At 40.6% G+C, this 14,718-nt stretch overlaps 1 protein-coding gene across 1 annotated transcript; it reads left to right on the top strand.

The window, feature by feature from the left end:
* Positions 1 to 242: 242 nt before the first annotated feature.
* Positions 243 to 14,399, top strand: LOC308082266 (cytochrome b-c1 complex subunit 1, mitochondrial-like). The gene is made up of 13 exons (XM_080423963.1): positions 243 to 335; positions 2,482 to 2,622; positions 3,125 to 3,211; positions 3,825 to 3,954; positions 4,705 to 4,903; positions 5,624 to 5,703; positions 9,473 to 9,588; positions 9,703 to 9,846; positions 11,262 to 11,422; positions 11,554 to 11,639; positions 12,222 to 12,310; positions 12,538 to 12,613; positions 13,669 to 14,399. The coding sequence occupies exons 1-13, from the start codon at positions 273 to 275 to the stop codon at positions 13,731 to 13,733; spliced, it is 1,437 nt and encodes a 478-aa protein (XP_080280089.1). The 5' UTR covers positions 243 to 272; the 3' UTR covers positions 13,734 to 14,399.
* The last annotated feature ends 319 nt before the right edge of the window (positions 14,400 to 14,718 follow it).

Raw genomic sequence — 14,718 nt, 5'->3', positions numbered from 1 at the left:
AACCAATATCATCTTTGTTTAAAAATGAGTTGTTTTTCTTCTTCCAACACTGTCCATCCACACTGTGGATAGAAGAGGTTCTCAATTTTTTTTACTTAAGTAAAAGTATTCTTTGCTGTGGATTCCACAGCAAAAAAACACAAATCAGATCTCTTTTATAAACCCTGCTGCGTCATCAACGAGTCATCAACGCGTCACAGATCCAGCTCTACTGCTGCTCAGCCAGGACCACGTGACTCTGACAGGACCGCTCTTCCAGCCAGACAGTAGAAATGGCGACGTCCGTGTGCCGAGTCGGTAGCACTCTGGGTCGAACCCTCAACAAAAGCCGCCACGTAAGTTAAGAAAATAACAACGCGTGCCTTTTGTTACATGATTTTGGTCGGTGTTTGGTTCAGGAAAACGCTCTATAAAAAGGTTTATCGAAGTAGACGGAACCGCTTTGCTAAAGTCTTTAGCTGCTAGCCTAGCCGTCTAGCATCACACCAGTGCTTTGCGAGCCGGGTTGTTAGCATCAGCTTGTTAGCCGGTAGCCAACACAAGGTCAACTGTGAAGGAAGGGGTTTTGCTCTTGTCTGAGTCACTTGACATGTAGAATACCCTTTTTGTGTGCGATATGCAGACCAGCAGGCCATTGCTTTAATCGGGGTCATCTCATTATCATGTTTGTTAACGCCAACCTTTGTCAGTTGTCCTCATCTGCCCTCCCACTCTCTCACACCTTAGCTAACGCTATCTAGCCAACTCCATCTAGGTGACTTCTTGTGTCTAACAGATGTCGAGAGTAACAGAAACTGTAGTTCAAGTTTCGAGATTTCTACAGCACTCGTTAATCATAACGTGACTTTCTCATTTAAATACACAGCCTTATGAAATGATAGTGTGGACGTGTGAAATGTCATTTCAAGGTGCGACTACTTTTCTGGCAAATGGGAGGACTTGTTAAACTATGGGAGGTCTGAAATGATCTGTGATTCTCAAACATTTTCTTGTAAAGTTGATACACACTTAGCCATGGTTCACATGACGCTTGTATACAAGCGTCATGGTGCCGAGTCCCCCTGGTCTAAAGTTGTGTTCGATTTTTTCACATTGCCATCTCTCACATAAACATAAACGTTCAGATTTCAAATATAAAGTGCTTACCACCGAGCCACGGATGTTACAAGGCGATGCGGACCGTGATGAGTACCCGTATCTCCCGTATTGTTCAATAAAAAGCATTTTAATCCCATCGCCGGCCATTTTCTCCAAATTGTCTCCGATACTTTCAACCATGCGACACTAATGGTTGGGAGGTGTATTGCACTCTGATACATTACAAAACAAAAATAAACAAAAAAAGAAAATGGCCGGCGATGGGATTAAAATGCTTTTTATTGAACAATACGGGAGATACGGGTACTCATCGCGGTCCGCATCGCCTTGTAACATCCGTGGCTCGGTGGTAAGCACTTTATATTTGAAATCTGAACGTTTATGTTTATGTGAGAGATGGCAATGTGAAAAAATCGAACACAACTTTAGACCAGGGGGACTCAGCACCATGACTGTCATGGTATGACAGTCATGTTTCAGGGCTAATACACACTGAGCCACGGACCCCCATTTGAAAATAACAAGTTGCCTGCCTGCCTTGGACCATCAAAACAGAACTGAAAAAGATTTTTGTTCACTCGTATTGTTTGTCAAGTACATCATTCTACAACTGTCTGTACTGTAGGTGAGGAGAGCGAAACCTATGATCTGAATATAGTCTTTCTTACAGTATACTATATTCTCTCATTGGATTACCTTTTAGCTGGAGATATAATAGTGAAAGTAATCACTTTCAGCCTGCCGTCCCTATTTTGTGTCCTATCACACATTGTGACTGTGAGCTTGTAACTATGCTATTTTCACTATTTCTGAAATAGGCCTTAAATGGTTAAACTGCCCCTAATTTAGCTGGGGACCCCCTGGAACACCCCAAGGACCGCTTGGGGTCCCCTGACCCCACTTTGAGAACCACTGTATTCATTAGAGAGAAAAAAGGCAGTTTTTGCTTTATTGATTATGGAGTGCGGAAGTTATGATGTCTGTTAAACGTAGAAGTAGCTGGGGATGTATTTTTTAACAAATTACATTACGTAATTAAAGCTGCTCAGAGGCCTATGTATTCATTTTCCATGTAGCTGCTTTGATAATGGTGGCCTGTGGTCATCCACTCTTCCTATGGACATCACACCAGGCAAAGGTATCATGTTTTGAAGTTGCTGGTGTAGATTAGAGATTAAGAAACCCTCATTATTAACCCAAAGGCCCTGACACATAGAAAGCGTCAAATGACGCTCGCATCAGTGACTATGTGTCGTGCAAGGCCACTTGTTCACCATAATTGCGGCGCAATTATTAACAATTTGAACCTCACTTCACTGACCCAAATGGACCGAGGGAGGTATCGTGTGTATTAACCTTTGGCCTGTGTATTTCTGACTTCAGCCCATCCTCCTGTCTTTGAGGCGCGGACAAGGATCAGTTAGCTATGCCCAGAGCCTGGTAGGAGCTCCAGAAACCCGCCTCACTGCCCTGGACAATGGCTTGAGGATCGCCTCCGAGGAGACCGGACATGGCACCTGCACGGTAAGAACTACAGCTTATATATGCCAAAACCATTAAAACATACTGTAGACCTCCAAATTAGGCCTGTCACAATTATTTCATAATCAGCTGATAGCAATTATTTGAGATGAATTCTTTCGCATCTCAAAGTGCGTCTCTGTTGAAAAATATTCAAACATTTACATAAAAAGTGCTTGTAGATCTTATCTATTTAAAAAATAATAATTAAACATGCAAGTTATTTCTTGCCTAAAATTTTTATTTATATCTTCCAATGTGCAATGCCAAAAACACAATTAAATCGTTACTCACAACTATTTGTGTGGTAATTAATCATCAATTAAAATTCCATGATCGTGTCAGCCCTACCTCAAATAAGAGGTAAGGCTATGGAGAGCATTGAAAATGCTTTGCTATCATGTCTGTAGGTGTTGGTGTGGGTCAGTTTCATGTGATGGATCATGGATGTACAGTTAATATTGAATGCATGTGTTAACTCATAACGCCTTCCACTCTGTTTCAGGTTGGACTGTGGATCAGTGCTGGCAGTCGCTATGAGAGTGAGAGGAACAATGGAGCCGGTTTCTTTCTGGAGCACATGGCTTTTAAGGTAGATATCTTAACATACTTACAAACAGCTGTCCTAGTCTAGATATGTCCTAGTCACAACTTGTTCCTTGGTGACTCGTCCTGTGTCTTAAAATCTGTAGGGATGCATTAAACTTACTATCCAGTCATGGGATGCAGAATATGTTTACATTTTTGTTAAATCTAATGGTCAGAAATGACAGGAAACTGCATAGATTTGTCAAATAAGGTAACACATTGCCTTACTGTTGCACAGAACTGATCATTCTTACTGTCCTGTGTAGTCACCGCCTCAAAGGCCCATTCTGAGGACGTCGTTTATTTTATTAGTATTTTGTTTGTCATGATAATAAAGTTTTCAGATCTTAATTTCAGATACATTTCATCATATATGAATATAGGATAACATCACACACAAGTTAAACTACTTTATTTTTTATTTTTAAATAAAAACAAAATGCAAACAAATGCAAATGACCATGCATGGGTCCCAGGACCCACTATATTGAAAACCTAACAACATCACTGGTACATTTAAAACATAAATAAAAGGCGCTTTAACACTGCATTTTCCTTCTATATCCATGTCATTCCTTCCGTTCTGTAATTTCTGTATCAATGTCTTGCCTTTCTAGGGTACCAAGAATTACCCCCAGTCCGCCCTGGAGAAGGAGGTGGAGTCCATGGGTGCTCACTTGAGTGCCTACACCTCCCGGGAGCACACTGCCTACTACATGAAGACCCTGGCCAAAGACCTGCCCAAAGGTGAGAAGATTACCTATCTAGTGTAGAACGACATGAAGATTTAACCTTCTGCACATTTATGATGATGAGGACTTTATTATCCCAGAGGGGAAATTCCTCTTTCCATTGTCAGATGTACTACATTGCCACAAAAGAAGACGACACATCTGCCATACTATAAAACAAAATACTATAGTACAAGACACAGTGTAATACAACAATCATATTCCTACTACTGTAATTCTTCTGTACTCCATTCATTGGTGCTACACTAACAGACACGCATGCAAAACATTAGGGCTGGAAAATAATATATAGTATGTTGATAATCTATTAATATCTCCATTATTATTCCCGTTGGGAATGCATGCACCTCCGGTTATGCAATACCTGTTGTACCCATTGTCAAGAGTACCTGTTGTCAGGATGCTTAGTGCAGTGCTCATTAGCATAGTTTCTGCTGTTGATTTTGAACCTAACAGCACTTTGGTCAACCATGGTTGTCATAAATGTGCTTCACAAATAAAGTTTGATTTGAGTATGTCAGTACTATGACGTCGTTGATGGGCATAAAAGGGACACAGACGGCTGGATGCATAAAGATTTGTGGATATACCGACCCGACCTCCAACTTCCAGGGACACATCACATCCAGGGGACCTCGATACACACGGCATGTTTGAAGTCAATCTGTCTCAGGGACAGATATGCCGAGATTCTGTGTATTTATAGGTCCTGTCTTTGTCCCCTCCCCTTGTTGTGCGTTCGTAGCCGTGGAGCTGCTGTCAGAGGTTGTGCAGAGCAGTTCGCTGAGCGAGGCAGACATTGAGCAGCAGAGGGGTGTGGTCTTGCGGGAGCTAGAGGAGGTTGAAGGCAACCTGCAGGAGGTGTGCCTGGACCTGCTGCATGCCACAGCCTTCCAGGGCACCCCTCTGGGACACAGTGTCCTAGGACCCTCCAACAACGCAAGGTAGTGTATGTGTGTGTATATACAGTAGACAGTTATATGGCTAGATACATAGATGGATAGATACAGTAGATAATAGATAGACAGATGATCGATCACACCAGATACTCCCACTCACTCGGTGTGATCGATCAACGCTCGCACTCAAAAGTGCTTTCAGCAAGACAAAAGACTTGACTTTACATTAAAGGACCATTCTGGCGTCTTTAGCCCATTGACTCTATGACTCACAGTATACTTGGCATGACTGCCAACTATTTTCCAAAGCATACTGTACTTTGTTTGATTTTCGAGGACGTCTTTGGATTCAGTTCAGTTCACTAAGGTATGAAATAAATCAACATGCAGAGACTTGGAACACTGCTTGTTATCATTAATGCATTTTAAAGTGTGGATTGGTTGAAAAGTCTAGACAAAAATGGGAGAAAAGGTTGATGTACCTGCAATATTTAAACGTCCATGACTTATTAACAGCACAATGGCGTTCACAAAATGTAAACAAAAGCAGAATCCAAATCCATTAAGGGGAAAATAGTTAAAGATGCTGCTGATGCTGGCTCTAACGCCAACATGGCATCAACACATCTTGTCATATATAATAGATCATTAATCATTTTATATTTGATTATTTTAATCATTGGCAGTCGCTCTAAAACATGTTGATGTCTCTATCGCCAGCGTGAGTAAAAGGATAGTAATATATTTGTTTTGATTTCCACCTAGGAATCTGAGCCGTCAGGATCTGGTGGAGTACATCAACAGCCACTACAAGGCTCCCCGCATGGTGCTGGCTGCTGCTGGAGGTAGGAACTGGTCCTGCCGGCCGTCCAATGCTAGTGTCTGTCTTGTAGGGATGGGTGTCGAGGTTCTTTTAACTCTTTCATTGCCCAAAACGGGAATTCCTGTCCGATGCTATCATGGCCACGGACGGAAATGACGTTTTTTTTATTTATTTTTATAAAAAACAAACAAAAAAAAACAATTTTTATTTTTTGGTCTCTTTTTTTTTTATCTCAAAGGAACTAGGAGATAACGCTATCCAAAAAATTGCTGCTCCATTCACTTCAATGTAAAAAATTAAACGGAGGAAAAATGCAAATTTTTCGTGGCACTGGGACGACACAGTCTGAAATAAGTGTGGCAATGAAAGAGTTAAGGACCTAGTTCCAAATGACTTGAAACCGGAAAATCGGTAATGAGATGATCAATACTGCTCTTAAGACTAGCGGGTCCTGTAACGTGACTCAAAATCATGAATCAAATCACAAACATAGCAACTGCCTAATAACGTTTTTATTTCAGTTGAATTTCCTGCTGACTGCTGTAAACGTGATGCATGGTGTGCACACGGCAACTTTGTATCAAGTCCAGTCCAGTTGTACTTAACTGCTAAGTTGAGCTAAATAAGTTCTCTTGCCTGATATTTCCTTGCTCCTCTATCCTCACTTGAACCGGAAGTTTAAGTCGGTCTGCCATTATGATGGTCATGCCAGGTCTTATTCCTGCTCCAAGGACAAGGAGCAAGGAGTTTGAGTTGGATCTGATTATCCTCCTAGGAGGACTTAGTTAAAGTACGACCCCTTACAAATGGCGTAATAGATTTTAGATGGCTGACTTCCTTTTGAGATTTGGTCATGGCTCCAAGAGGCTTTTTCTTAAAGTTGGACATGATAAATGTGTGTACTGAATTTTGTACATATACAGTACAGAAGGTGAAGCCATAATGTGGGGCTTCAACTTAGAAATTCTGTAGGGGGCGCTGTTAAGCCATTTTGCCTTCCTTTTTAGATCATCATAGATACTTTTTTCAAAGTTGCACAACTTTTTAAGCACATTCAGGCCCTCACAAATGTGATTTGATATGTGCAAACATGTATAATTTCTTGCATTTAAATTGGTCTTCGCACTGGTCCAGTGCTTTGGCCCTAATAATAAATGAGTCCTTGCATTTCAATAGGTCTTCGTACTGGTCCAGTGCTCGGCCCGTAATAAAATGTATGATCCATATCCTTAAGCTGGCCTTACACTACAAGACTTTTTCAGTATAAAACGATTTTGAAATCTGGTATCATCACACACTGCAAGATAATCTTTCAAGATTCTCTTATCAGATTATCTTAAACATGCACACACTACACAAAATCGGGGGCATCTCACACTACAAGATTCTATCCAGATTCTCGGGCTTGCACAGCAATAATAAATAGAAAAATATATATATATATTTTTTTATTATTAATTATTAATCATTATAATTATATAAGATATTATATCCGTAGCCTATATTATTTTGATATTAAATAAAGTTACACATTACAATCCGTACATTTTCATATGTCAATTCTGCTTTTTTTCCCGACTTCCCGCTCCTGAGCAGCGCTGCTGCTGCGCCGCCACACACACACACATACACCGCGTCTCATTCGCGGTAGGCTACTTGTGGTCTTGTATATCGCATAATGTTAACCACTCGAAACCATTGTGCGACGAAAAATAATCCTGGCTGGCACAGAGAGAGTTCCCTTGCAACATCTTGCGAAATTCATGGATTTAAGAACTATGAAGGGTGCACCAACATGAAAGTTTTTTTTTTCTAAAGCATTAGATGGTGGGCCAGAACATAATGAAAGGCTAATTTAAGAAATGGATAGTTAAAAAATGTACTGGAACTCCAAGAGTCAAGACAGAACGCCTTATATTTGGCATACATTTGTGATACTCACAGAGAATCTATCAAAATGTAAGCTATTAGGTGGCATAATAAACCGTAAACGAGCGGTTTCCCCCCTTCCAAGACTGACCATGTAGCAAAGCTTACGTCCTCATTATAATCATTCAATAATTGTACTTTTATTCTCATTATAGCCTACCCCTTCTGCCAAATCCAATGCCAGACGTAGGCTACAACGTCACATTATTAAGCATGATTCATCAGGATCGCTTTGCAGATCCACAAGCTCACACTGCAGCGCAGATTGAATATATTCGGGGCGCAACACCGTTGTCAGTGGTGTAAAGTAACTAAGTACATGTACTCAAGTACTGTACTTAAGTACAATTTTTATGTATTTTTACTTTACTGGAGTATTGCCAATTTTCTGTGCTATTGTATTACTTCTACTCCACTACACCCCAACGGCAAATATTGTACTTTTACTCCACTACAATTATTTGAAAACTTTAGTTACTATTACTTTGCTATTATCAATTATTATATTATAAAACATACATTAACCACTTTTAGCCCAATTTTATAGGCCTACTTAGGCTATTTGAAAATAGCCAATCTACAAGCTCACAATGCATCGCATCGCAACACATTGTGAGCTTGTAGATCTGCTATTTTCAAACATTAGTACTTTTACTTTTGGAACTTTAAGTACATTTTGATACTAATACTTTTGTGCTTTTACTCAAGTACATTTTGAATTCCGGACTTGTATTTGTAACGGAGTATTTCTATATTGCAGTATTGATACTTTTACTTAGGTAAAATATCTGAGTACTTTTCCCACCATGCACTGACCGTTGTACGTCGAAGCATAAATTGGGTCGTTACTGGATGGATTGCAGCTGCTACTTATGAAGAGACAGACTGCTTTAGATCGCTAAACATTAATCTGCTAGTTAACAAGAGAAATGACACTATCCAAAAGTATAAAGAGTATAAAATATATGTATAAAAGATATGTGACAGTGCTGAAAACAGGGCATGTAAAGATGAATATGGACACATTGGACAGCAATGTGCGTTCGGAAATTGCGCACCAGAGCGCACTCGCCTATTAGTTTGTATTGGCCAGTGCGCTCAGTGCTGTTTTTCCAAACGCACTTCATAATGAGTTTCTTTGGTGTCATCAATGCAAACTGCAAAGCCGTTGTGTTTCATCGGCTACACAAGTTTTGGCTGTTTGCAAGCCAAGGAATATAATTTTAGACTGCAAGATGAAGCATGGAATGGTACCAGGCAAGTTATAAAGTTTATTAAGCATCTTTCAGGTGGGCATATATTCTCTATGGACATTATAGCTATAATAGCCTATAGGACTGTCAGTCCATATTGTAAAATGAAAATAATAAAATCATTATCAAAATAATTTATTTTAATATAAAAAATGGATCCACCGCAGCTGCACCTGATTGTCCATCCTACATGAACAACCTGTGTGTGTGTGTGTGTGTGTGTGTGTCGGTGTGTCGGTGTGTGTGTGTGTGTGTGTGTGTGTGCGCGCGCGTGGCATTGCGGCGTTGGAACAGCGGCCGTATTTCTCTCGGTCCGACCCGCGCCAGGTGTTCCATACAATAGCAATCCAGATAAATATCAAAACATTTTGAAAATGATCGGAGTGGCCCCGACCGTCCTGTGAGCAACTCGGGAGGGTTCAGATTGGATCTTTGAACCCTCACACCGAGATTTGCCCCGATCTAGGCTGGGGTAGACACGCCCCCCCGATACTCGGGAGGGTTGTTTTTTGTGGCATTTTTTAATGCCACCTTTAGTGTCTTGTATCTGGCAGCCTGTGGATGTCAGTTTTTCAATTAACTTTAATGCGCATGTGTTTGTCTGTGCAGGTGTGAACCATGACGAGCTGGTCAGCTTGGCCAAGACTCACTTCAGTAGTGTCTCTTTCGAGTATCAGGATGATGCCGTCCCTGTGCTGTCCCCCTGCCGTTTTACAGGCAGTGAGGTGAGATGTGTGTGTGTGTGTGTGAGAGAATGAGATGATGAGCGTAATGCAGAATGTCAGAGGGGGGTATTTTTGTCACAGAACTGCAGATTGTTAATGTATTGTGATTCTCAGGTCCGTATGCGTGATGACGGTATGCCCCTGGCGCACATCGCCATCGCTGTGGAGGGAGCTAGTACGTCAAGCCCGGACATTGTGCCGCTCATGGTGGCCAACTCCATCATCGGCAGTTATGACATCACCTACGGTGGCGGAAAGGTTAGGAGAATTGAATAATAACCAGATACACCCCTTCTTTCAGTTAATGCTGATCAGGAAAGCTTACTTACTATTTTATATGTAATTACTTTAGTTTTCCATTCAAGCTTTGCCCACTCAAGGCTGAGTGTTTTCTTGAGTGACGGTTGTTGTAGATCTCTGTTCATGATAACTGATGAAAACCTAAACCACTCATGGACAGAACATTGGGTGGGCATTTGAGCCATCCACAACTAAATGTATTGATAATGAACGTTCTGTAAACCCCACCCAGCTAGTACAAAGAGTATTATGCTGGGTTCTAGATATATGCTGAGATCTAATCCTGAACTAAGTCTTGTTTTACAAGGTGCTGTTATTGAACAGGTTAAAGAGGCAAAATTGTTGGCCGTGATTATTGATGAAACACTGTCTTGGACGATGCAAATTAACAAAATGGTGAATACAATGAGTAGTAACATTTCAATGATAAGAAGAGGAGTACATCTGTTGACTGGTTCAACAGTGTTACAATCACTAGTTTTGTCCAGTCTTGATTATTGCCCAACGGTTTGGTCCAGTGCTTCAAAAAAGGATTTGGACAAACTTCAGCTCACTCAGAACAGGGCAGCACGTCTCGCTCTGCGCTGCTCTGGGAGGAGTAGTGTTGAGTGGATGCATGCTGCACTGTCTTGGATGAGAGTGGATCAAAGGTTGGCTTGTAGTCTTGTGACATTTTTATTTAACATCTATCATACTGGTAAACCTGCACATTTGTTGTCACAGATACAACCCACCAATACTAGACATGGCTATGACACAAGACAGGCTATGGGTGGTCAATTTACTTTGGCTTTAATACCTAGAACTAATGCACTTAAAAAAACAGTAATGTATAGAGCAGGAACATATTGGAATGGGCTACCACCACATATAATAAGGATAGACAATAAATCAAGCTTCAAAAATAAATTGAAGGAAGCCGTGATTAGTCAAACAGTTAGATTTAGTTAGTTGTTTAATGTTTGAATTATGATTAATTGTATATACTATTTTATTAAAAAAAATTTTTAATTATTTTTGTTTTGTTTAATTTCTTGATTTGCAAACTAAAAGGTGCTATACTATGTAATCATTTATAAACTATATTTAAAAATTTGTGAAGATCAAAATCTTCAATAATTTTTTGTTTGTTTTTAACTATGCAATGGTAGAATTACATTGTATTATGTTTTAATTGTATTGTAAAGTGTGAATGTTTGGACCCCAGGAAGAATAGTCTTCACTGTGGTGAGGACTAATGGGGATCCGTAATAAACTAAACTCTCCACACGATAGCAAACAAGTACCTGCGGTAAACATTAATTGTGTAACAGATATTCAATACTCCTTAATGATGTCTTTAAAAGTTAAAAGTGCATGCGTTGTGCTTGCAGCATCTGAGCAGTCGTTTGGCCCGTATGGCAGTGGACTACAACCTGTGTCACAGCTTCCAGGCCTTCCATTCATCCTACGGTGACACCGGCCTTCTGGGCATCTATTTTGTGAGCGACGGAATGCACATTGAAGACATGATGCACTGGTCGCAGAACGCGTGGTAAGAAACACACACACACACACAACTACACTGATATGCTATTTAAAAATGTGTTCTGCGTCTTATTTTATAGATGATAACAAGGTTTCTGATGTGAAGTGTGACCACTTAATCTTCCACTGTACATGAAGGATGAATTTGTGCACGACCGTGACGGAGAGTGATGTTGCCAGAGGCAAGAATGCTCTGAAGGCCAGCTTGGTGGGACAGCTGAATGGTACGATCCGTCTTAAACTCACACATTTGAAGTATTTCCACATAAACAGAAATACAAGAATGCCTTACACAAAGGACATAAACACTGACAGTGCAGTCAGACAATAGGAAAACAGCCAGTTACAAAGTGCCTAGACAGCAGAACATTGTGACATACGATATAGTTGACATACTTGTCAGACACAGCAGACATAAATCATGGATAAAGGAAACCTCCAATTTGAGCGGCCTCCTGTAATGGCTGATACTGAGCAGTACCTTGGTAACTGCTTGGCCCTCCTTTTGGACAAGTGGTGTTAGCTGTAATGTTGGCGAACACAGTCATTATTACACTGGCTAAACATGCTCGGCTCACAGTAGGATGCTTATACAGCATGATGGAGGACCTGAAGAGATATCTTTTGATATCAAATCCACTATACAGCATGATGGAGGACCTGAAGAGATATCTTTTGATATCAAATCCTCTATTCTGTCATGCCTACTTATGTAGAGGCCCCTGTATACAGTACATGGCAACCATTTAAGAAAACACGCAGGCTTTTGCAAGTCACAAGTCTAAACAGTCTTGTCGCTTTTTTAGGAACAACACCGATCTGTGACGACATTGGAAGACATGTCTTGAATTACGGTCGCCGTATTACACTGGCAGAGTGGGACGCACGGATTGAGGTGAGTTTGGACTTCTAAAATAGTTATGTTTTGTGACTGCCACGTAAACCATCTTTGTGGGTTCAAATAACTTGTGATGAACATTGACCATAATGTTTTACTTAATCTTATTTTACTGTCATTTTATCGTCTAAATGAATCGCATATACTGTAGATAATTGACAGATTAAACAATTGTGAAAATAATCATCACGCACCTTTTTTCTGTGCCACATTTCTCTCTTCAGGCTGTGACACCCAAGTTGGTCCGTGACGTCTGCTCTAAATATATCTATGATAAATGTCCGGCTGTGGCCGCTGTCGGTGAGTTCTGTTAGGAGTGGATCAAACACACACACACAGTATTTTGCCATGTTCTCTGTAACAAAACTCAATATAAGCAGGGGTGCGCATGTGTAAAACTAGTGTTGACTATTTACAAGTGGCTTTTATTTTTGAAATCCGCCGTTTTGAGAGGAAGTACGTTTCTGTTGAAGCTTCCACGACAAGCTGCAAGTAAACAAGAACCCACGTGGATTAAACGCACAATTTTGGCCAAAGTTCATATTTACGATATGAAAACCATGCATGCACCTGTGACTTTAACGATGTACACACTGAATATAAGGCATAAATATTGAGGTAAATGACATTTTGTCCATACCATGCCACCCTAGCGCATGTGCACTCACGTAGACAAAAAAAATGTTCAGGAAACCCAGCAAGGGGATTTTTTTTTTAGAATACTGCAGACTACTTTTGTATTCCCATGCGTGTTATACATAATTCTAAACATGAGTGTTATGAAGCATTATAAGTGCATTATAAATGGGACTATGATACATTATAGACCCGACCTTTAAGTAAAGTGTTATCAGGTAGTTATAATGTGCTGTTCCACTGAGTTTAGAACCCAAGATATCATTATCTGAAGATTTGCTGGTCCATTCACTTCTTGTTTGACTTATTACTGAAAAAGGCTGTATCTCAGCTCCTGAGCACTTTTTTTTACTATGAATTTTTGGCAGACAATTAATGTCAACAAGGTCGCGATGACATCGTTGACATTTGTGAAACCACACAGTGCAACCCTCAGTGATGGCACCCATCAGGGGATCAATTATACTGGAGATAAATATTCTGTGACTACTTGAAAATCTAAGATAAATTGAAAAATCTCTGGCACTGGGACCACATAGCCAGAAATAATTCTGGCACTCAATGAGTTAATATAAGGTCTTGTGTATTGTATGTCACCTGACCTGAAGAGCAGACTTGGTTCAAACATTGGGCAAGAAACGATCCAATAAAATGGAAATCACACTGCACGCAATAGTAGTGAGCAGTCTAACCGTGACCCCTTTGCCTCTCTCCCTCAGGCCCTTGCGAGCAGCTTCCTGACTACAACCGGGTGCGCAGTGCCATGTATTGGCTGAGGTTTTAACTTCTCTCTCAAGTTGTTGCTCCATAAGTGTCCAATGTTTGCTCCAGCCCCCCATCCCCCTGCTCGCTTGTTCTCACGTCACTGTAAGGGAGAAGATCTGAGAATCTATAAAAATATAGATTGTGTCCCCTTTAGTTGTTGTAGAGGTATTGCCACGTACATTTGCACATACCAGGTTTTCATCTTCTGCATTTACCCATCCTAACTGTTAGGAACGGTGGATGATTTTATTTTAACGGCACCCACTGGTTAAGTGTCTTGCCCGGGGACACATTGGCTCAACACCACAGAGAGCCATCCATTCTCTTTTGCCTCCTCCCCCCCTCCCTGTCTCGCCCTGGCACAGTAATCAACCGTGGGACGGAGAGCTGTGTAGAGTTTCACTGTAATTAGCAAAGATTGATCATCAAAGATTTACCACTTGATTGTATTACAGTGGTTATTGTCAACACCTGGTTCTGGATTTGAGCGGCATGGGGGGCAAAGGCACTTGAACTTGTAAGGTCTATCTGCAGTTTGTCAGGACCCGGTACAATCAGTACAGGATACAACCATTCATTGTGGAGCAGAAATATATTTATAAATTGCTGTAACATTTTGTTTCTGTCCTCTATTGTACATAACAGAAGCTCTCATTCCGATAAAAATAAAATACTATAAACATTTGAGGTTGTTTTCTGTTCATTATGATACTGCCAGCCACGTGTCTGTGAAGCTGTTACTTTGCTTTGAATAGAGAATTGTGTACAATGTCATTTTAACATATACTTTTCCCCTGCATTTGTTCAGTACAATGTCCACCTACCGTGTGTGTGTGTGTGTGTGTGTGTGTGTGTGTGTATATATGTATGTTGAGGAAATAAAACATAAGTGCAAAGAACATGTTCAACCACAAAAGATGAAATTTGAAAGAATCCATGAATACTATTGCGGAATAATTCCCGCCTACGGGCAATTCCTACTTTATGGGCAGTTGTGCAACCGC

This window comes from Gymnoscopelus braueri (assembly GCF_963280865.1).
Source record: "Gymnoscopelus braueri genome assembly, chromosome: 3".
Lineage (NCBI taxonomy): Eukaryota > Metazoa > Chordata > Actinopteri > Myctophiformes > Myctophidae > Gymnoscopelus > Gymnoscopelus braueri.
This window is presented reverse-complemented; position numbering and strand designations above follow the sequence as displayed.